The sequence below is a fragment of the Melospiza melodia genome, chromosome 4 (genome assembly GCF_035770615.1).
Source record: "Melospiza melodia melodia isolate bMelMel2 chromosome 4, bMelMel2.pri, whole genome shotgun sequence".
NCBI classification, from domain to species: Eukaryota; Metazoa; Chordata; class Aves; order Passeriformes; family Passerellidae; genus Melospiza; species Melospiza melodia.
In genome coordinates this window covers 91870465-91892080 of record NC_086197.1, presented here as the reverse complement: position 1 = coordinate 91892080, position 21616 = coordinate 91870465, and the positions used below count along the sequence as shown (strand labels likewise).

At 38.0% G+C, this 21616-nt stretch overlaps 1 protein-coding gene across 6 annotated transcripts in view; it reads right to left on the bottom strand.

The window, feature by feature from the left end:
- Positions 1 to 5041: 5041 nt before the first annotated feature.
- Positions 5042 to 21616, bottom strand: part of PHTF2 (putative homeodomain transcription factor 2) — a 62777-nt gene continuing 46202 nt past the window's right edge. For 5 of the 6 annotated variants that reach the window (XM_063155583.1, XM_063155586.1, XM_063155585.1 and 2 more), the window contains 9 exons: positions 20720 to 20938; positions 18622 to 18750; positions 17135 to 17407; positions 15871 to 16002; positions 14903 to 14989; positions 13692 to 13847; positions 10387 to 10482; positions 7945 to 8070; positions 5042 to 7197 (listed from right to left, as the gene is read on the bottom strand). In XM_063155583.1, the coding sequence (XP_063011653.1) occupies positions 7177 to 7197; positions 7945 to 8070; positions 10387 to 10482; positions 13692 to 13847; positions 14903 to 14989; positions 15871 to 16002; positions 17135 to 17407; positions 18622 to 18750; positions 20720 to 20938 (1239 nt within the window). In that variant the 3' untranslated portion in view covers positions 5042 to 7176. Of the gene's footprint in view, positions 7198 to 7944; positions 8071 to 10386; positions 10483 to 13691; positions 13848 to 14902; positions 14990 to 15870; positions 16003 to 17128; positions 17408 to 18621; positions 18751 to 20719; positions 20939 to 21616 lie in introns of those variants that run through there. The other variant, XM_063155588.1, reaches the window with a different exon arrangement.

Below are 21616 nucleotides of genomic sequence, written 5' to 3'. Positions count from 1 at the left end.
TGTTTCCAGCATCAGCCCCAGAGGGTCACTGTAAGTTATTTCTGTCATCCACATAGGCTGCATGAATAAATAACTCACCAAATACACGTAGTCAGATTTAGCATGGGTTTACAAAAGACTGGAACCAGAACACCTTGCTGAAGGACAGGGATAAAATAACAGTGGTTCCCCCTCTGCAAGCTGGAGAGATTTTTGCTATTTTTATCCACCCTGCTATTTTTATCCACTGCCAGGCCAGCCAGCAAAGGCCTTTGAGGAGTATCTTTGACTCAGCTGCAGATCTACAGCCTGAAGACAACAGAGGAGACACAAGGCAAAGCCTTGTTTGTGTCAGCCCTACTCCCTCTGAGCAAAGAGTACCCTTGATTCCAGCTGCTGGGAGGACACACATGACAGGGAGATCTCTGCTCTGCACAGACATCTTGGCCAAGCAGGGAGGGCTCTCTGCTTCTAGATGGGTTTTACACCTCAATGGCATCACAGCTTTATACCTGGCAGCATTGTTGCCACAAGGGATTTCCAATCTAACAGGAAAAAATAGAGGCATAACCCCTGCAACACTGCCAAGACAGGAACAGCATTTCCCATGTGTGAGCTCAAGGCCAGAGCCCATCTTCCCCATCCTTCAAGTTACGCATTTTAGTACTAAAGACCCTTGGAGTTACTCACGTTAGTAATAAAGACACAGATCTCTCCAGGTACACCCGTGTGTCACCCTGGCACAGGCTGAGCCTGCAGTGCTGTCTGCAGGCTCTGAGCTGCAGCTGTACAGATGTGAGCAGCTCACCAGCTGCCATTCCACAGCACAGGGAGAGAGCTGAGTGCTGGGGCAGGACTGTGGAATACTTGTTGGGAAATCTTTTCTATGAGAAAACAATAAAATTAAAAAAAGAAAAGAAGAAAACAATTGTCTTCCTTTCCAATAGCAGTCAAACTAATTATGCACCTGCAAACAATGTTAAAGTTTCACTGCAGAACAAGATAGTAAAGTTGGATTATCTGCCCTAATTTAAGCGGCTGGAAGTTTTGCATCTGATTCTAAATTATCCACACACTTCTTTTCCTTTTACACTCAAGAGAGAAATATCCCAGAGGATCACTAAAATGAAGGTCAAAGATCAACTGAATGAATTCTCCTCTAAAGGTAAATGTGACTTTTAATGATTGGAAAGGAAGCCCTGGGTCAATTTGGCATCTAAAATTCAGACATCTCAGGACAAAGAACCCTACACTAAGTTGAAGACCACAGCCCTGGGTACAGCAAGCAGAGCATGCAGAGCTGTTGGAAAGTGACTTTCCATTGAGGTCAAACCTCCATCCTTAGGCTGGTTGTCTTTGGCCCCAATCAGCATCATTGTAGAGATGGTATAATGAAATTATGGAGTACTCCAAACAACTATTTCACCAAAACTCACTGGTTTAGTGACAACTTCCACTTAGGTTCCATTTGTTTAACTGTGATTTTCAATTAGTCAAGTAATTCACTTCCCATTTATTTACATGCATGAGACAGAGCAAAAGCAAAAGATTTCATTTGATGCATAATCACATACCCAGACTCAGGTGTGGATTGGGATATGGGCAGAAGGCAGACAGCTAATTCCTGACAAATTTCATTACCAATAAGGCCGTGCTCAAGAAGCAGGAGCTGTTTATGAGGGCTAGAAGTGAAAAGTTGGTGGGTGTTTAGGAATGCAAGCATGGCTAAACATAAAGTATTGTGTCACCATTAAACAAAAGACTGAAGCTAGAAATTGAATATTTTTGGGAGCTTGTCCCTAAAGTGAATGTGCTTTCCATTCCTTGAAATGATTAATCAAACATGGGGGAAAAAAAAGAAATAAAATGGACAAGTCTTTCTGCAGCATGACCTTATTTCCTACTCTGGATCATGAACTTATACAAACTTGTATTAGAAAAATTGAATCTGACCAGCCATCAGTGCTGTTTATTTTATCAGAGGTGCTTGTGTCCATACTGAATGTTGTAGCTTCATCTCTGAAGAGCCAGAAAGGAAATCTCTCTTGATTTCTCTCTCCAGAGAATTCTGTTACTGACAGCAGGAGACATGGCATTGCTTACAGCCCAGAGAATTGACTTCTTATCACAAAACCAAATCCACAGCAACTTCAGATTTCTGAAAGTTTGTTTAAGGATAGCAAAGTGTCCACTCAAGTGTAAAATTATTAAAGAGTGGGAAGATATAGGAAAGATATAGGTAAAACCAAACTTTAAAAAATATTTTATCTTATTAAATAACACTTTTGGAAAGTTAAGATACTGAGGTACATACTGACTCTCCGGTGCTTAATCTAAACTAACTAATCTGAAATAATGTTCTACTTATATTTTACACTTGCCTAATTCAGACATTCCATATGGACCTACATGCACCAAAGGTATCTGGGGGAAGCTCTCAAAAGGCAGCCTGACAGACAATCCAGATGGCATCAACCAGACTGGTTTCTTTCCCCTTTCCCATTTATTCCTATAGCCACACTTTAAACTTTCCCTGATGAAATCAAGATGGGACTTAAAATTTAACCTGAGCTTCTACATTAACATCCAAGTAAAGGTCTTACATACTTGCTTATAGTTAACACTCCAGCAGGTCTTGGGCATGACAGCACCAAAACAAAATCTGCTGAGACCTCTTTGCCAGCAAGCCCAACCTGCCCTAAATGTGACATTAGAGCAGCTGGAGTGCTGCCCAGCTGCCCAGGACTCCTGGCTGCTGTGGCAGAAGCCACGTGCTCCAACACCAGCCCCCAGCAGAGCCTGCTGCAAGGCACTGCTCCTGGGCTGGAGAAGCAGATCCAGCTCCTGCTACAGCAGGCTGGCAAATTCCCCTTGCCATGAACCTCCCCTGTACCAAACACCTCACTCTGAGCAATACAGCATCCTCCAGAATGCTGTGGCTGCCCATGCATATTAAACTGCATTTGAGGATCAAAATGACCAAAGAGGACAGACACCTGGTGGCAGCAGCTGATCAGCTCTGAGAGGCAGGACATGGGGATCCTCTACATTTAGAACCAACCTCTCCACATGCTTTAGCCTCCCCAAGATGATTTGGGCGAGCTGCAGAGTTCTACAGCCACAGGTTGACAAAGCCTTCAGCCTGCAATATGACCCCTCACAGCAAGACCAAGTACCAAGGGACAAGACTTAGAGCTGCAGCCTCCTCCCATTTCTGTTACTGTCCCTAAACAGTCTATTACAAATCCTGTCCTGTCCCAGTCCTAATCAGGGGAAGCAGCAACAAACTATGGGGAAGACCTTGGTGTCCCTTTCCCAAAAGGCTTCACATGAAGGCCTTTCTCAAGGCTGCCTGTGTGTCTAGGGGAATGTGCATGACATGCCAGACTGCAGCAGTGATTGACTGCTTGAGACACTAAGGAGGAAATCTTATCTCCACCCAGCCCCAGGCACTGCTGGGCTCAGGGGTTCCATTTCACAGTGCAGATATCCAACTCTGACAGCAGAACTGTCACCACAAGTGGGTCATCAGTTCCAAGTATCAGAGGTAACGCACTCCCTTTCTTTCCTGAGTTATCCCTCTCACAAACTGTCCACAGCAGCCTTGGACAGACATTTCCCCCTTCCCAAAGCAGCTGCTTGGTGGCTGCCACCAGCAGGGTCTATTTGCTCAGTCAGGAAGGCAACAGAGCAGATAAAATGAGCAGAGCTGACAGGTATTAGCACCAACACCTCTATCAGCCCAGGCAGGGACCCTGGCAAAGCAGGCATCTCCTGGTGGTTTGTGGTCAGACTCCCCAAGGCCCAGCAGAATTGACAAGAGCACCTTCTGTCTAACACCCCCCATACAGGGACTTAAAGGACATTTGCAGGCTCTGTCCACCACCAATGACAAGATGATGGTGATTTTCAGGAAAAAGAAGTGCCAGCAAAGCAGGATCCTAGCAACCCAGCTGAGAGTCACTACTTATCCTAGGACTGACAAGAAACAAAGGCAGTATTCATGAGGAAAGCCACAGTGAAGTGTTGAACTGTGTGAAGACTGTTGTGGAGGTTGTTTAACAAAACAAACAACATGAGCACCTTCTCAAGATGAGTTCCTCTGCTGTCTTGCAAGAATTACCCTGGAGAAGATGACTGCTTTTCCCATTGGAAAAGATTACTTTGTCAGCTGCTATTTATTACAAAAAGATTTCCTTCCCCAGCTCCTGCACCAATACAGACAGATTTTGTGCAGCCATGCAATAAAAACCTGATTGCTTCATGGACTGAGAAACACAATCAGGCATTCCTCCTTCAAAGTCTTCTCTGACATTCCTACTGAGGGAAATTCACTACTGAGAAACTCATAACAAAAAGTCTACCTAAGGAGGCAGCAGTGGGCAGATCAACAACACCAACAACCTTGCTCCTCCTCTTCACCCAGACACCTTGTAAAGACAACAGCAGCAGCCCACTACCACCACCTGTAAAAAAGATAATTCTCTCTACCATTTGCTGCTGGGTGCCAAAGATGGACCTTGAAATCTGAACCAGTAATATCCTTAAGCATTGCCTGTAATCATATAAGCTTGCAATCCAGAGAAGTTTTTGGAAGTTACTAAATTTGGTAGCTACCAAAATGTTTTAAATGTCCTATTCCTAGAAGATAACATGGAAAACTAATCAAATTATTAAAGTATCTTTCTGCATTTCACCAGCACTTTAACTTGGGTTGTTCTACATGATATTCTCTATCATTTGCATTCTGTGTGCATGTTTCTTTCCCAAATGTGCTTTAATTTAAATAGAATATATGGATTTAAATCAAAACAGGCAGACACAGAAATATGCTGGATGTTACTAAAGACATAGCTCACTGCATTTTTTTTTTTTTACCATCAGCCATAGAAAGCTTTATTCCAAGCCTGATCACACTTTCAGTTACAAAACACATGGCAAAAAATAACAGTTAACAACGCAAGATCTGCCATATTTCTACTTGCCTCTATTCTTATACTGGACTTTCCACATTGAGGGATGGAGAATAAACCTCTCTCATTTTTAACATAATGAATATACCTAAGGGTAGCAAATAAAGGTTTTTATTATTTTTAATTTCATTTCACAAGTGTTTTACTTTCCCCAAGCCGCCATTTGTTAGTGCAACAAACCGCACAGTGCTAGTTGCTGAGGTATACATGGTTCAACTAATTTCACCTTCAACCCAAATTGCTGTTTTTTCTCATCCTTTTTTTTTTAAGTAATGAAAGCCATATAGTCACTATTTCACATGTCTAAAAATAATTTAATTCCACTCTAGACTAAAGAATGGTTTTCTTCTTGGTGTTAATAATGACAGGCTGTAAAAAGCATCAGCCTTATCTTTTATCACCCATAGAACTCCTGCTGTTCTTTTTTTTGTTTTTTTAAATATATTTTGTGCAAAATTAAGTTCTGTGTAGGTCTGTACCATAATTTGGAAAAAACTGTATAAAATGTACTTAATTTTTAAAAACAATCCCAACGTCAAACAACAGAGAAAGGAGAAACAGATCAGAGGCAGTTGAAGTTTTCACATGAGAAACTAAATATAGTATGTTCTTAAAGCTCCAGTAATACATTCTTCCAAAAACCAGAATGCACTTTGGTCATTATTAAACATTAGTACAGAGGCAAATAAAATACAAAATGCTTGTTTGTGTTGCTTTATATATAAAAATATTTTTATACCACATAAGTTTAAGACTCAATACTTCAAATCTTTCAAGATTCTGAACATTAGCAAACATAGGGCAATATCCAGACTCTTGTCAACAATTACTTGTAATTTTTCAGTATGAAGCCAGTATTTTAGAAACAGAAAACATAAGAATACTTGTGCCTCGTGGTATTAATCCTCCCAGAATAACTTCCTTGTAGAAGGAAAGTTTGTTACAAGTTACTTAATTTCACAGGGATGGACACATTATTTTTGTCACACTGAAGAACCATGAGTCAATATGACTGGTCCTTGTGGGAGGCAGAGGAAGAGGTGTTAGAAAGCCCAGCAGAAAGCACATGGCAATGGCACCTGCTGGGGAGGAATGGCAATTATTTCAAGACACAAACCTGCCAAACACCAGGCTTTGCAGCTCTGCTGCTCACCAGAGCCACTTGTTCTTTGTGTTTAGTTGTTCTTAAACTTCAATGTGGTATGAATGGCATATACTATAGTGTACAAGAGGAGAGCATCTATCTATTTATCTATCTATCTATCTTTTGCTCAGTCATTCAAAGCATTCCTTTCACCAGTAAATAATTTGCTTGTTTAAATATTCAACTTCAACATATAATACATACTGCTCCATAGTTCACCATAATATATCCCAATTAATATACATTTATATGTATAAAGTTTCTCATTAAAAGTAACAATAAAAAGTGCACATGCACAGTCAGAGCTGCACAGAACAGCTCAGTATTTCAAATAAATACAATTTTTAATTTTTATCAAAATATCATACAGCATGGTAACCATTTACAATTATTGCTCTAATAAATGTGTTATCAAAGAACACTTGTTGACTTCTTATATAATACCTTTTTAACATCCCAGGATATTTAAACTGCAGCCTATATGAGTTTAGATCCTGGAATTACTCAAAATATTAGAAATTGTTTCTAATAGAAAACATTTTTGCTACCTGTCATACTGTATTGTCAGTACTCTATTTTTTGAGTATGTCTCACTTTTCTATTGCAACCAAACATCTATTGACATTGTCCTCATAAATGACTGGTACAAATGAAATATTCTAAGCAATTTTACCACACTATCAAAAATCAAGTGACTTCCATATAGTGTTACTGGTAACTAAAAATGCTCAGCATTGGCTTAGCTTTAAAAACAGAGAGAGCAATTTAGTGTGATCGTGTTTCAGGATTTCAAACTCTCAGACACACAGTTTTTGACCCTTCCTAAAATTGACCTTTTCCAGAACAGAACAAGTAATTGGGAAATAAAACATAAATGTCAACTAAAACAAACATAAACCAGTGAGAAGATGAAATAAATACAAAGATTGCACAAGACAGATGTAAACACTTCCGTTTTCCAAATGACTTCCTTGAAGAGGTTGTAGCTTCTGAAATACAGGTTCAGTGGCTGCTGTGAGGCAGTTTTGTCCACCAATGACCTTTTCTGTAACACTGTTATTTCATCTTCTTTCTATGCTGTCAAGATTTGATCTTCCAGAGCTGGAAAAATTAGAGCAGGACATCAACTTATTTCTCAAATTATTTCTGTTTATCAGAACTGCAATACCAGTACATTTTTTCTTACTGCATTTGCTACATATTCTAATAACACACAGAATACATTTTACAGCCATTTATTTCTAACAAGAAAAAGATGGCAGATGTAAGCAAACTTAATGGCCAATAAAGGCCAATGGGACAACTACAAGCTTGTGCCTCATAACCTGACTCTTGAAATAGTTTCCAGAGTTTGCAGCTCAGGGTGGGCCTCAGAAAGGATCTAAGGGGACAGCCCTACAGCAGTGACAAACCAACACTGTAGGACTGGTCACACTTTTCCTACTGCAATGCTTCACTGCAGGGCAAAACAACGATAGCCTGCTCTGCCTGCCTCCCACAAAGAGCTGCAGAGTCAACAGTGAGGAATAAAGAGAGAAATCAAATCTGGGACATGAAGAAAAGTTAAGGAAGGTCTTGTATTTATGTGTAAAAATGTCTCCGTATATCTATCTAAGAATTCTTGCAAATAAGTGTCCTAAATGAAATTACAAAGCCACAAAATGAAAAAAAAATGTTTTAAGGGTTGCTCTGACAAATACACCATTATTCTTCTGATATAGATTTAATTTAGTAATTTAGTAACAGTTTTCAAACAATAAATCTTCTAGTTAGCCTGGTTAAGAATTAACTATGCTTCAATATGTGTTCCAACTATGGTGATAAAAGGGATGCTTCTCAAGTATTTACCTTTAGATTAAATCCAAGCAAGTCACTGATGACACCAGAAACAGCTGACAGGATGACAACCTGGGTGATGTTATAAAGCAGTGGATTCATTGTAAGCCCATATAACCTAAAGGGACTGTCCAATTCCTAATAAAGCAAAACAACAGCATCATTAAAACCAAAAATGACACAAAGGAGGTTTTGTTCACATATGTATTGAGCAGCATTACTTTAGGAAGTCTTCAAGTCCCAGTGAAGCAAAACATTCTCCTATTATTCTGCATATCAAACACAATGTGCAGGGAAATATCCATCACAGTAACTGAGTGTTTATTGTTGTTGTCTAAATAACTCTTCAAAAAACTGGAGGCTACCCATGTACAGTACCTACCAACCTGCTCATGAAGCCAAGAAAATAAAGAGCTAGGTGACACCATCTCCAAATTCCTTACAGTTTTTCAGAAATCACCTTCAGTATTAAAAGAAGTGACAGGCAGCAGAACCACAAAAAATAAGAAAAGAAAGATTTTTCATAATGGCAGAAGACTACTTCACAACTATGAAAATTAACAAAAATATCTTTCCTATTGCAATTTCCTTCTTTTTCCATTGATTTTGAAACTAACAACTGATTGATATAGCCAGAAGATGACAAAGGAAAAAAAGTCCTATCCATCGTTAGACTGCCAACATTTTACTTTTTTTAAATTGAAAGGAACAAAACTTTAGCACAAATTAATCTGTAACAAAACTTGAATAAAGAAGCTATTTCACTGATTTTCAATTATTGGTGTGTGAATATAGTCACCCAAACTTTTCTGGCCTAGAAATATGTCAAATAAAGGAAATAAAAAGGAGTTTTAAAATGTAAGAGTGGATTATATAAAGTCTACCAACTATCACTGCTTTGGTCATTTATATTTTCTAGCTTTAAATTCATCTTCATCCTTCTCCTGCATTACATCCTGAGCCTTGAAAATGCCCTTATAAACCCTTTCTTAAACATGAAGTATTTCAAAGGTATTATTCTTCTTTCAAAAATGTGAAATAACAATGAACAACCTTTTCATTTGGATGTAATGTTGTATAAAACTCTGCTGCAAATACAAAAGATACAAAAGACATGATTCTGAGAAGGACAGCAGAGAGATTCTGTAAGGAAAAAGGTTTTAGATTCTGGATTCATCTTACCAAATTTTTGAGTAAGAAAACAGTAAGAATATTCAACAGAATCTAGTCTTTATAAAGTTTAAAGACCAAAACCACCCAAAATCAAATTAAAAAACCCTAAGCCCATTTAGCTACTGGACATGAAGTATTACACAAATCACTAACTACCAAGAATTTATTTAAAGCTCATAGTAGGTGGCTTGAAAATCTCACTTTTTGGTATCTTCTCACAGTAACTAAACGATGGTCAGGGTCTGGGATTTGTGCCACAAAAGCTAAGTTCCCCCATTGGAAAAGGCTGACTTTTGGCAAGAGAAAAACATGAAAGCTTTTTTTGAAACACCGAGAAGGGCATGAAAAAAATGGAAGCCATTTAGAACAAGACTTGATCAGCGTGGAACCTACCCACACTCTCACAGCACACAAACACTTCAGCCCATGAGCAGCTCATGAGAGCTCATCCTAAACCTGTTGGGCTTTGTCTGTTCTTGTCCAGTCCCTCCCTGAATCCAGATAACCCTCTGTATCCACAGTGCACCTTGACCACCTGATGCACTGACAAGACTTCCTTCCATTTGCTCCACAACCAGGTCCTGAAAGCCTGACAATCCCTTATTCTTACACCAGGAGACAGTCACTGATTTAGTCAGGCTCTCCTTACTGCTGCAGCACAGCTCCCAAGCAGTTGCTTTGTCAGCTCTGAGTCCTTGCTGAGTCCATCAGTCCTCTCAGGAAAAGTGCTCTGTATCTTTTCAGAGAGAAGGGAACCAACACACACCTTGCTCAAGGTGAGCTGGTGGGAGGAATTACTCATCTAACTAGAAGAAATACTCTGATCTCAGCTGCTGGCTGGCTAAATTAAACAGAGTTTTAACTGCATTTTATGGGCTGCTCCCTGGCACATGGGAATCAACAGCCTAAGGGACTAAATTCAGTGTGTGGTAGAGTGAGGTCACAAGGTCTTCAATCATCACTGTATTGACACTCAGACAATAAAATTTCATCATTTATTTCCCAGGCATTCATCATCCTGACCACCCTGAAGCACCTCCTCTCACACTGCTAATACACAGCTAAAGAATAAAACTCCCTGGATGTAATAATAATTTGCAATCCAGAATGATGGCAACACAACAGAGTGCAGTCCATGAACAAGCAGCATCCCTGTGGAGAGGTACAGAACAAATTTCAACCAAAGCACACCCTACTGCCTGCAGAAGTCAGACAAGTGACTCTTTAACCAATCTATTCTACTTCTTTTTTATAATATGGGAATACCATTTGAATTCTTACCTTCAATAACTTAGTAGCAAGTTTTAAAACATTGTTCACTAGTGTCAGTTCCTCCTTCTTATTAGGCTTTTTCTCCATTTTCAAGTACAAGTTTATCTGATTTAAAACAAAAACACAAGTATCACCACCTACTCAGAATTTAAAGGAATTAATTTTGAACTATTTAATATTTCAACAATGTCATTGCTCAGCAGCCATATGACAAAACTGCAATGAATTTCTGCAAGCAAGCAAGCTTTTTGTTTCCTTTTTAATATTCAAGAACAAGTACTGGCTCAGCACCATAGGAAAATACAATGCTAATTTATGATAAAACAAATTAATTACATTTGACATTATTATAGCACCAAGTTTAAAGTTTAGTCCAATCTATAAATTAGGCACAAAAAACCAACATAGGTAGGGTTTGCATAATTTTTTTCCCTCATTCAAGGGTTGCCTGAGGTTTGACAATTCATTCCCAGAAGGTTTTTATACCAGTGGGCAGACCTTACAAGACTTAACATCCTCAAAAGCTATTGAACTGAATGGAATGCTAAACCATAACTCTGCTAAAGTGTAATTTCTTTTAAAAGATTCTAGTGTAATTTAGTATTTCATGAGCACCTCGAGAGCAGAAAAATCAATCTTTCCAGTGCCTTGAAATATTTGAAAAATTATTAAACTCTTCATTGCTGTAGGAGAACAGTATATTGAACATTTCAATGCTTCTGAGAAGTAGACTTTTTTAGGTCATTATTTCTGAGAAAGTTAAGAGTTCAAACTAGCTCTCTTTTGTCCTTTTAGCAATTTTGAAACATCAGCTTTCATTCTCAAACAACCCATCTTTGATATCCTACATCAAACAAAGCCTAGGTTTTTTTTCTTTTCTATTGCACAACAAAAGCAAATCAAAGCAAAAAATGTCTTGAAAAGCCACTAACTTTTTATTTTAGGGTGACAACCTGAAAAATAAAAAAATGAACAATTTAGAAATGTGCTGAAGTAGTCAGTCCTTCAGATGCCACTTATCTGACCATGCTATGATATATTTCACCACCTTGTTGTATGGTGGTTATTGAAATAAAGGCCATAGACATCTAAAACAAGTAATTGATTATCAGATCTCCCTAAAAAGACCACTGTAAATTTCTTACACAGGTTAAAAAAAAAAAAAATCTATGCCTAATATATTCCAAGGTATATTAAGCTCCTGAACTATTATTATTGCATTATACATTAAAATTCTGCTTTCAGAGCCAAAGAGATTCCAATTTTTAAAGATAAAACTATTGATTTATAAGCAGGACTAAACAAAAAATAAGGGCTCTAATTAGCAACTCTGAAAACCCTAGGAAGATTCAAAGGTGTCTTTTAAGAGCTATTATGATTTCCTTAATTTCAATAACAAACTTGCCATCAGGAGGAGTGTGTCTGCTCAGCCATCTACCACACCTGCTTTGAGATTCAAAACTGGCAAAATGACAGCTGTGGTCTGACCATACATTCTATTTTGCTCACAGATTTACAAGAGCAATTAAAAACACTTTCAGAAGGACCTGAAAAATTATAACCAAACAACATAAAATCAAAAAAATCCCTTTTATATTCCCATCATGACTCCTAATCATGAAATTCATAGGTTGAATTTAAAGCACAAAGAAGTGCCTGGAACTCTGCTGGCAAAAGTAGAATTTTCAATTTCATCTTATCTGTGGAGCATTTTAATTGCATCATAGAGTGGAGACTCATTTGTTGGGGTTTTTTTGTTATTGTTGTTGTACTTCCCTGTTTGTTTTCAGCTTTGTTCCCTTCTCACTAAGCCTAATAACTGCAGTGTGCCATTTTCCAGGACACTAGATCAGATGTTCTTTTTTAGATAAAGTGAGTATCAGTCAATATTTCAAAAGGCTTGACCTTCCTTGAGAAGCCAAAATGTTAGACTTCCATGAGTCTGTCTCAAGACCACTGTAAATATGCTGTAGTACCCAGCTTAAGCAATTAAACCAGTCTAAAATGAGTCCTACCCAGGGTGAAGTGTATCCTTTTCATTTTCTGAGAAACAATTGTGAATTCTATTTTGGTTTTCATTTCATAAAGCTCTCAGGCATTTTTGAGGAAAAATACTTGTAACAGGATAAGCTGCATTCAAATGCAAAGGTGTCTGATGACATAACACTTCTTTAAGTTCTGAGGACATACAGAAAGTGTTTCTTTCAATATCCATGCTAGGTTAAAATGCTCAGACATTGACTCCCAAGAAGATCATAGTATAGAAACCTATAAAAGCAAAATAGAGGCTTGACAATCTCTCTCCCCTTGCTCTTTGCAATTTTTTGCAATCCTTATCACAAACGCTTCCCTCCATTTTCATTCCAGAAACAGCAGACAAACTTCACTGGGACATTCAGCTCCGAGGATTAACAGAACAATGGAAAACTCTCCAGGCTCAGGAACTCTGAGTTTTCAGACTGGTGCACAATATCTCATTCAGGACAAGGGAGAGGGGCAGTCAAGCTTCTCAGTGTCCAACTTTATCTTTAGTAAAGGCAGAATGAGTCATTTATTCATCTGTCACAGGCCTCACATCCTGACTTTGGGACACACAGTGTGGAAGATTTTATTCTCCTACTTTAACACATTTTCTGTAGGAAATCTGTGAAGGTTTCTGGAACTGCCTATTTACCTTGCCCTGAAAGGGTTGTTTTGTACCAGTGTGAAATTTCAGAAGAAAGAGATTTCTTTCTAACCTAACACTACCTGAACATGCTTAGCTTGGAAAACTATCAGCAGTGCCTGGCAGAGCAGAGAGGGAAGTTTGAAGTACAAACACCAACCAGAACATTCCTGAGAAGAAACACACATAGAACCAAGACAAGCTTGAAAAATGACTAAAAGAAGATTTCCAAGAAGTCTAGAAGAGGGTACATGCAATCCATGCAACCTAGCAGTCCTAAGGTATTGGACTGGAAACAGCAACTCACTTCATAGAGGGTTAAGTTTGTCTTCAGATCTTTTACTCACCCATCTAACACTGAGATTCCAGGATTTTTTTTTTATATTTAAAAACTATTTTTTATGTTTGTGTTCTGTTAGATGTTAAACTATATCAAAGGAGATGGTACCTCTAAGCTCACTCACTTAAACAAAAGTTGGGATGAAGTCAAACATTTATCTCAGAAATTGAACTTTGGGTTGCAAAGTTGCTTCACTTCCCCATAATTAACTCCCTAATCCAAACTATTTTAATAAATCTACAAGGCCTGAGATGTACCAGATGAATGAGTTGTTTAGGTATAAAGATATAGGTCTATACAAATTCTCACCTGCTCAGTAAGTAATATTGAGGTATTGCTGTACTTTTTACTTGTTTCAGATCCAAGAGTAACAAATCTTAAGAGAAAAACAGTTAGAGAAATGCACCAAATTACGAGTTCCCAGTTGTAGTGACAACCAAGGAAAATCTCATGCATGTGAAGTAGCTGAAAAAAGAAAAAAGGGAAGAGAAATCTAAATTTAATTTGAAGTAATAATTACATTACAATACAAGAAAATAGTAGCATATCTCCACAACTTCAAGAAACGTACCCAGTAATAAATACATGGAGAGTTATTAGGCCTAAAAAATTTGACTCATAATTTTAAACCAACAGTGTATCAGAGATATGAGGTCTGAGAAAAGATAAATAAAAAAATACATTCTAAGACAATTTTTAACTCCTCTTCAGACTTGCAAAGGCGCTACGTGGGATAAAAAAAAATACACCCTCACATGTACTAAGTTTTATGTAAATTACATTCTTAATAAAATACTTATAGCTAGCTAGCAGGCAAACACAATAAAGGTAGCTAGAAATTGTAAAGACAACACAATCAGAAGCCATTCAGAAAATCCTCTAGATTTTGAAACAGAAGTTCAAAGACAATCTTAAGCAACAGAAAGCTTCTTTAAACATATATTTGCTTACTAAAAGATTTTCCACTAGAGGGCAGGCCGATATAGCCAACAAGCCTGTTTCTCACAAAAAGCATCACCAAGGTCAGGATCAACTGTCTTTGCAGAAGTGTATTTTGATGCAAAATGAAGAAAAAAAAAGTTCCAAAAACCACAATGAAAAATGAAGGAGGACACAGATTTAAAATATAACAGTGATATTACAGAATATCCTGAGCTGGCAGGGATACACAGGGATCACTGATAGAGCCAACTCCTAGTCCTGCACAGGACACCCCCAAGAATCACCTTGTCCCAGGTGCAGAATCCACCACTTGCTCTCATCAGATTATACACCACTGGTGATTGCCTAGCCCTCTAATTTGCTGCAACAGAACTTTCTTCTGCTATTACAGAAAAATATTCTAAAGAAGTTGAAATGATGATACAAAACGGAGCTGTATTCTAAAAAGCTCCAACAGCTTTCACTGGTTTTTCACTGCGGTCTTTTAACTTACTAGACATCAACATGTAAAAGGCACTCAAAACTGTTTCAAAACTATTTAAGCCATGGCTGTTTCTCTACAAGTAAATTTTCCTCACCTGTGCACAACAGATAAAGACAACTGAGATAGTCAGCAGGAAGGCAGATGACACTATCACATCCACCGAGCGCTGAGGACCCCGACGCTGAGAACAGAGGAAACGCACACGTGAGTGAAACCCACCCAGCCAGCACTGGGATTCAGCACAACTAGTTAGAATCACACAACTAGTTAGAACTCACAAATGTTCTCAGCAGCACCGGAAAAGGGGAAACATACAAATTTGGTTCCAAGGGAAGAAAGGAAGACATTCCACAAGAGTGCTACCATATGCAGAAATTTAAAACACCCCAACTACATTCTATTATCCAAGTGAAGTTATCCTCCTTTCATCCCACCAGCACCACACTAAATTGTGTTTGCTTATAGCTCCTGTTTTCCACCCTCTCCAGCCTCTACACCACAATTCCTTCATGTTTTCACTAATCTTTTTCTGTTTTTAAAAACTAGTGATAAGGGATTTCAGGGATCAGAATGTCTTACAGATAATACTTGGGCAGAATTTCTAGCTTCACCTGGCACCCATACACTCACAGCACAAATACACAAGAACTGTCTTGCTTTATAAATTCCTTGTGTTAATGACACCAACTGATGAGACTCTTAAAATAAGAACTGTCAGTATTAGACCACATGTGATCACTTTTTACCCAACATATTCACACAACTTTTGAGCTGGCATTACTAAGACAAGACTCCAACTCTGAACACACTCAGGCTTTAAAACAAGGTGAAAAGCACACATTAACTTTCTCAAAATCTGTCTGCCTGCAGCCACTGGTGGCCCAGAGTCACAAAAAGGAAGCATATATGGGATATATGAACCAATAATAAGTGTACAGGAAGAAATAGCCTACAACACCACCTTCCATCAGCAAGGAGATATTTTATGTTAGAACATAAACAAGATGTTTAAAATATATTGTGTTAAAATCTTATTAAAAGCAAAAATATAAATTATTTTACCTTTAGATAGGACCTGAGAGAAAGCCACATTTTTATATTCTGCACTTTCTTTAAGCGAAAGTGAGGTACCTCTGATTTTCTTGCCCTTCTGGCAGATGTGAGATGACCAAAAAGTTTAGCAAAAAGTAGCCTCTGCAGAGAAGAAAAAAAATTACTTTAGCTGGTAAATGGTTTTCAGAGGTACTAAAAATATAAGAGAAAAAGGCTTCACTAAATATGTCAGTGTAATGTACAACATACTAGTGTAAATTAAAATATGCTAATATAAACCAAAAGTAAATGTAGCATATTATCAAAGAGAGGAAATGCACTAAAACATTGTAGAAGTCTCCACATTCTAATGATTAACAAAATTTAGCTACACTGAGTTCCTTTCTTCACATTTTAGACAGCAGATCTGCTATGCTCTTAAAATTTGGAAAAAACCACAAACCTGTCAATCATTTGCATTAGAGAGCACCTATACCACAGAAGTTCATTTCAACAGAAATCATTATTAGAAGTGGGTTAATCCCATTCTACTGTATTACACCACATATTTTGACTATAATTTGAGAACAGAAATTATAAAAATGTTTCTTTTGCAGACCAGTAAGTATTTATGTGCTGCAGCTAGTAAGGTAGCTCTCTGAAGTTTTAATTCCAACAACAAGCAATGGAACAGTACTTCAGAGAGCAGCTCTCACCATCTCCAGCTACAGAACTGATCTAACAGCAAAGCAGGCAAGGCCTTGGCCAGGGATGGAGAGAACTGTTTTGATGTCCCATCCCTGTCCAAGGTAAGGCTGGATGGGGCTCTGAGCAACCTGGTCTAATGGAAGGTGTCCCTGGAACTGGATGATCTTTAAGGTCCCTTCCAACCCAAACCACTCTATGATTCCATGAATTAAATTGAAGGTTTTGAATGAAATGCACTGGAAATTTATAGAGCTCTTCCCCTGAAACTACTTCTCCTTGTGGAAACCTGAAACAAACTGGGACATGACTAAGCATTGGGTTAATGCATTGAGCCAGCTTTCCCCCAGAAATTCTCTCCAGGAAAAAAATAAAACACCAACAAAAAAACCCTTTTAGCTTCAGAGACTTCAGTCCACTGGAACTGAGTCATCTCCTGAACTGCAAGCCCACTGAAGTGTTTGTCATCACTGATCTATGACTCACAGCACGCTGAAGAAAACAAGTTTAAAATAGCCACAAAGTCAAAAAACGCAAACATTAAACCTTGGTTTGCTTTAGATGAAGTCTCTTGCTTTGCTGCTCATACCTGTTTATATGTTCTCTCTGCTACACAGAGCAGAAAAAAGAAAATCCACACGAGAGACACCCGGACCACGAAACTTATAATAACCATGGAGAGAACCAGAAGGTCTCCATCGGACCCAAATGCAGTCATGCAGAGCTCAGTGGCAGAGTGTGCTGCGAGCTGTTCTAAATCCTTAGCTTGGAAAAGTCGAAAGACAAAGGGCATTAAACCCAAGATTAAAGATATGACATTTCCAAAAATCTGATAGCCAATTCCTGGTATATGGCTGTTCACCTAAAAAAAAAAAAGGAAAACAAGGAATGTATTTAATTTTTGAATGATTTTGTCATTAATTCAATAAACAAAATATTAATGTTTTTCTTTTATCACAAAGAACACTTTACAATCTGGTAAACTGTATGAAAACTTCAACCAATCATCATCCCATTTTATTTTTTGAACTCCAGGATGTCCTCAAAGAGCACTTAATGCACAGGAAACAAGTAATCTAAAAACCCAACAGTGAAACACTGCAGCTAAACTCCAGTGCACATTCCTGCATTAAAAATTCACTGAACGCTGAATGAGCCAAGTGGGCCAATCAGACTGGGCTGTTTAGATCCTGTATGCTGCTCCTAGTTCTGTTTGGTTTAGGCTGTATCCTTTTTAGTGGAATCAAGGTGTTTACAGTGCAGACAGGCCTGGAGTTCTGTTCTGCTGGCCATGGCTTGCTGGGTTTGTCTCTGCTGTGTCTTGCATCCAAACCTGCAAAGCCTCTGAGTCAGGCAGAGATCAGAACTAGGTTTGTGAATAACTTGCTTTTTAACAAGTGGGAGAGAATGAGTATCAACTTGTCAGAACTAGTGAGAGTTTTCTTTGGCTATGCTTGGTTTTATGAGCAACTCAACAAAATACTCATGTTGTCTATTTTGAAAAAGAGCACATCAATTAAATGCATTTCCAACTGTTTCCTCAAGAGGAGTACCAGGAAAAAGGAGGGAGGACTAGTGAGAACATCCCACTCATCCTCTTAAAGGTTTGCTTCCTAAAGAGGAAAGCTTTCTTTCCCAATCCTGACTTTAGCATCCAGATACCCAGATCTGTATATTCCTAACCCAATAAATTACTTGTTCATTGAAATCAAGGAGATTAACTTGATTATTCACAACATGTATCAATAAAACTGAGGTTGGCTATGTGAGCAAGCACCTTACAATGCAAACACCTTTTATCGTCCCAACACTGAAGATTTGGTAGCTCTTTAATCTAGTAGTAACAAGTAAATCAGAGTGATGTAAGCCATAGAACAATAATGTGAATAACAAAGACTTAAACCATAACACGAACAACAAAACAAACAAATTAAAAAATCCACAACCAACCAATCAAAAAACACCAAAAATCCCACCAAAAAGCCAACCAACCAAAAAAAACACCCACATAAACCAAGGTTGGTAGTGCTTACACTTCTAAACACAATATTTGCATAAAGTAAAACAAATACTCACTCTGTTCATTATCATACCACTGATTTCAAGCACAGACATATCTGCTTTCTTGCAGTCATTACCCTCCCATACAATTGCACTTATTTTTTCTAGTCCTGGATTCAAACTGTGGATCCAAGGCAAATGACTCTGGGAAAGACAAAAAATATCTTCCATCAGAATTAAGAATCTATTTTCATGTCAATATGCCTTTGTCAGAAATACACTAACAAATCCCCTCCCCGCCAAAAAAAAACCCAAAAACAACCACACAAACAAAAAACTAAAAACCACAAATAAAAAAAAACAAAAATAAAAAAAAAACAACAAAAAAAACCAAAAAAGCCAAACCCAAACACTTCAGACTGACACAAATATTGCTATATAGCATTTATTTCTATTATATGTTAACCTCATTCCTTAAAATCCTCCCCTTCTTTTCCAAGAAATAGCTGTGAGAACAGAAATCTCTCCTTCTCTATAGTCCATTTTCTAATAGGGATGAGTTAATGGGATTAAGGATTTATTGGCTTCTTTTTTACTCAAATGTATCAGAGAAGAGAGAAATATGAAAACAAAGTTTTATTTATGAGTCATTTTCAATTCTGACACATTTAATGGATTTATTTTATTTATTTACCCCTAACATCCTGAAAAGAACTCTTCTCAGGTTAAGCCTGAGGGAAATAGCTTTTTTTTTTATTTGCTCCTAATGACTTCAAAATCCTTGTTCTGCACAAAGACCCCCTGTGCACACTGGATCTGGCCAGACTCAGAGAGCAGTAGGTGTCTAATCAATACAGGCAGCTCCTAGAGCCAAGCAATCCCAGGTTAATCTTCTGAATGCATTTAGGGCTCAGGGACCTTTCTTTCAAACCACAGAGCCAAGTGAGAACTGAAGGACATGGGAAAAATGTTGAGATGACAAATACTGCTGTGGCCATTTCTTTATTTTCCTCAGCCCCGTGTCCCTCCTCCCCCATTCAGGAGATGGAAATTGCTTTCAGCTTGAGTCACCTGGCACTGTGTGCATCACACTGCTGGAAGTGCTGCTGCTGGCAGGGGCAAGGGCATGCTATTATTTCTAGATTTTAATTATCACTGACTGCAAGTAAAGCTTTATTTTCATTTTATTGCTTGCTTTGTAAGTATTGATCTGAAGTATTTGTAATTTTCTGAGCACTCAATTATCTCCCTCATTTCCACTGGGTGAAGAAGAAATTATTTATAATATTAAAATAGCATAAATATTTGTGGCAGGTTTTTCTTAACCACAGTTTTCCAAGCTCTCCCTCTAGAGGGAGTACCAGCACCAGGAGCTGAAACTCAAAAATTTACTATCTACAATCAAGTAGAAAAATTCTCAAGTGGACAAATCAATATAAATCCTTAAGTCAATATATGTACTCTAATTCAACTCACAACTGCAAGGTTTAGTGTTTTATTGAATGCAAGCAGAAAGAACTAAAAATAAAAATAGAAAACACTGCATGAAATAATCCAAATTGTTATTATTACCTTTAAGGTAAAAAAATTATAACCAAATAGAATTTAGGCATGTATAATACAGTAATTATATCATATATATATGCATATACATAAAGCATATGTTATCCTTCTGTTTGCTTTTCTTATATATACATTTCCAAATAAGCAAACAGAAAGGTGTCTGGTAAGTGCTTATAAAAAGCAATTCCACTAGAGAAAAACAAAAGGGAGGAAAACCCGCCAAAATCCAAACAACAAAAAATTAAACAAAACAAACAAGCAAACAAAAAAAAAGGGGGGAAAAACCCCCAAAACAGAAAAATAAATACCCAAACAGAACCACCTATCACAGAGGAAACGTAAATCAGTCAGTCCTTGCCCTAAATTAGAATTAAGACTCAAGCACTCAAATATTCTATAGGCTATTTTGATATATTGTCATACCCTCTTCTTTTGAAAAATTAATGACTGAGTAGCAGAAATCAAGTTTTACTTGTTTTAATTCTACCAAATCACTTTGGCTTTGTTACTTCCATCTGATATAGGTCTTTCTCCCAGGCTCTCTGTGACATATGACAGGTAACACTGACCTTGTGTGTAGTGTAAAAAACCAGAACTGCTGGGCACCAACCTGATGGAATGGGTCATCTCTGAATTCTTTCTTCACACACGGGTTCACCTGAGGGCTCTCCACGTCTGTCTCGCTGGTGCAGGACGAGTGGCACTCAGCACAGTGCAGGAGGTCCTCCCACAGCACATCTTCTGTTTCTGACTCTGGCCTTGTGCTCTCAGAGTCTTGTCTGGAGCTGGAGCACCGGGAACTGCAGCTGGTACCTGATTTAGGTGTGTCCTGAAAGCCAGACATCCACTGGAATTAATGCTGCTGTTTTATTCTACATCATTTCCTGGCAGAGATGTTTTAAAGGTCAGATTAGTGAATCTGTGTTCATCTGGATTTTTAGGTTCTAATCCATAATCCTTGTCATCACAAAGATTTGTGTGTTTATTGCAAGTGTGTCTAAGATGTTGCACTTTTTAAGACACTGTACCAAAAAGCAAGCAACAGTCCATGGCCTCTGCTTTTTAGGGAAGGGGCCACATAAGGAAGAATCTAATAATACTCATTATTAAGAGGAAATAACTACTTCACAGATTTAGAGCTCATTAGTTGAGAATTTAACAGCAATTTTCAAGCCACAGACTCCAGCTATATCTCCAGCTTCTGAGGAATTGCTCCTAAAGTCCCCTAAAGTCACATTGTTACTACTAACATACCTTCTCAAAGACAGTGAGCTTGTTTGAAGACAGTAATGCATCAGGTATAGAGGGGGAAAAAAAGCAATGGTATACATAGCTAATGCCAGGTTTATGTGTAATCTGCACAATTACACATAACAATATAATTATTTTAAACAAACTGCACTTGACAAACAGGTATGCCTTTGTAAACTCCAGTTTTACCTAGCTCTTGGATAAAGAAAGAAAAATCTGAACTTTGGGACATTCAAATCTCCCAATGTATACACAT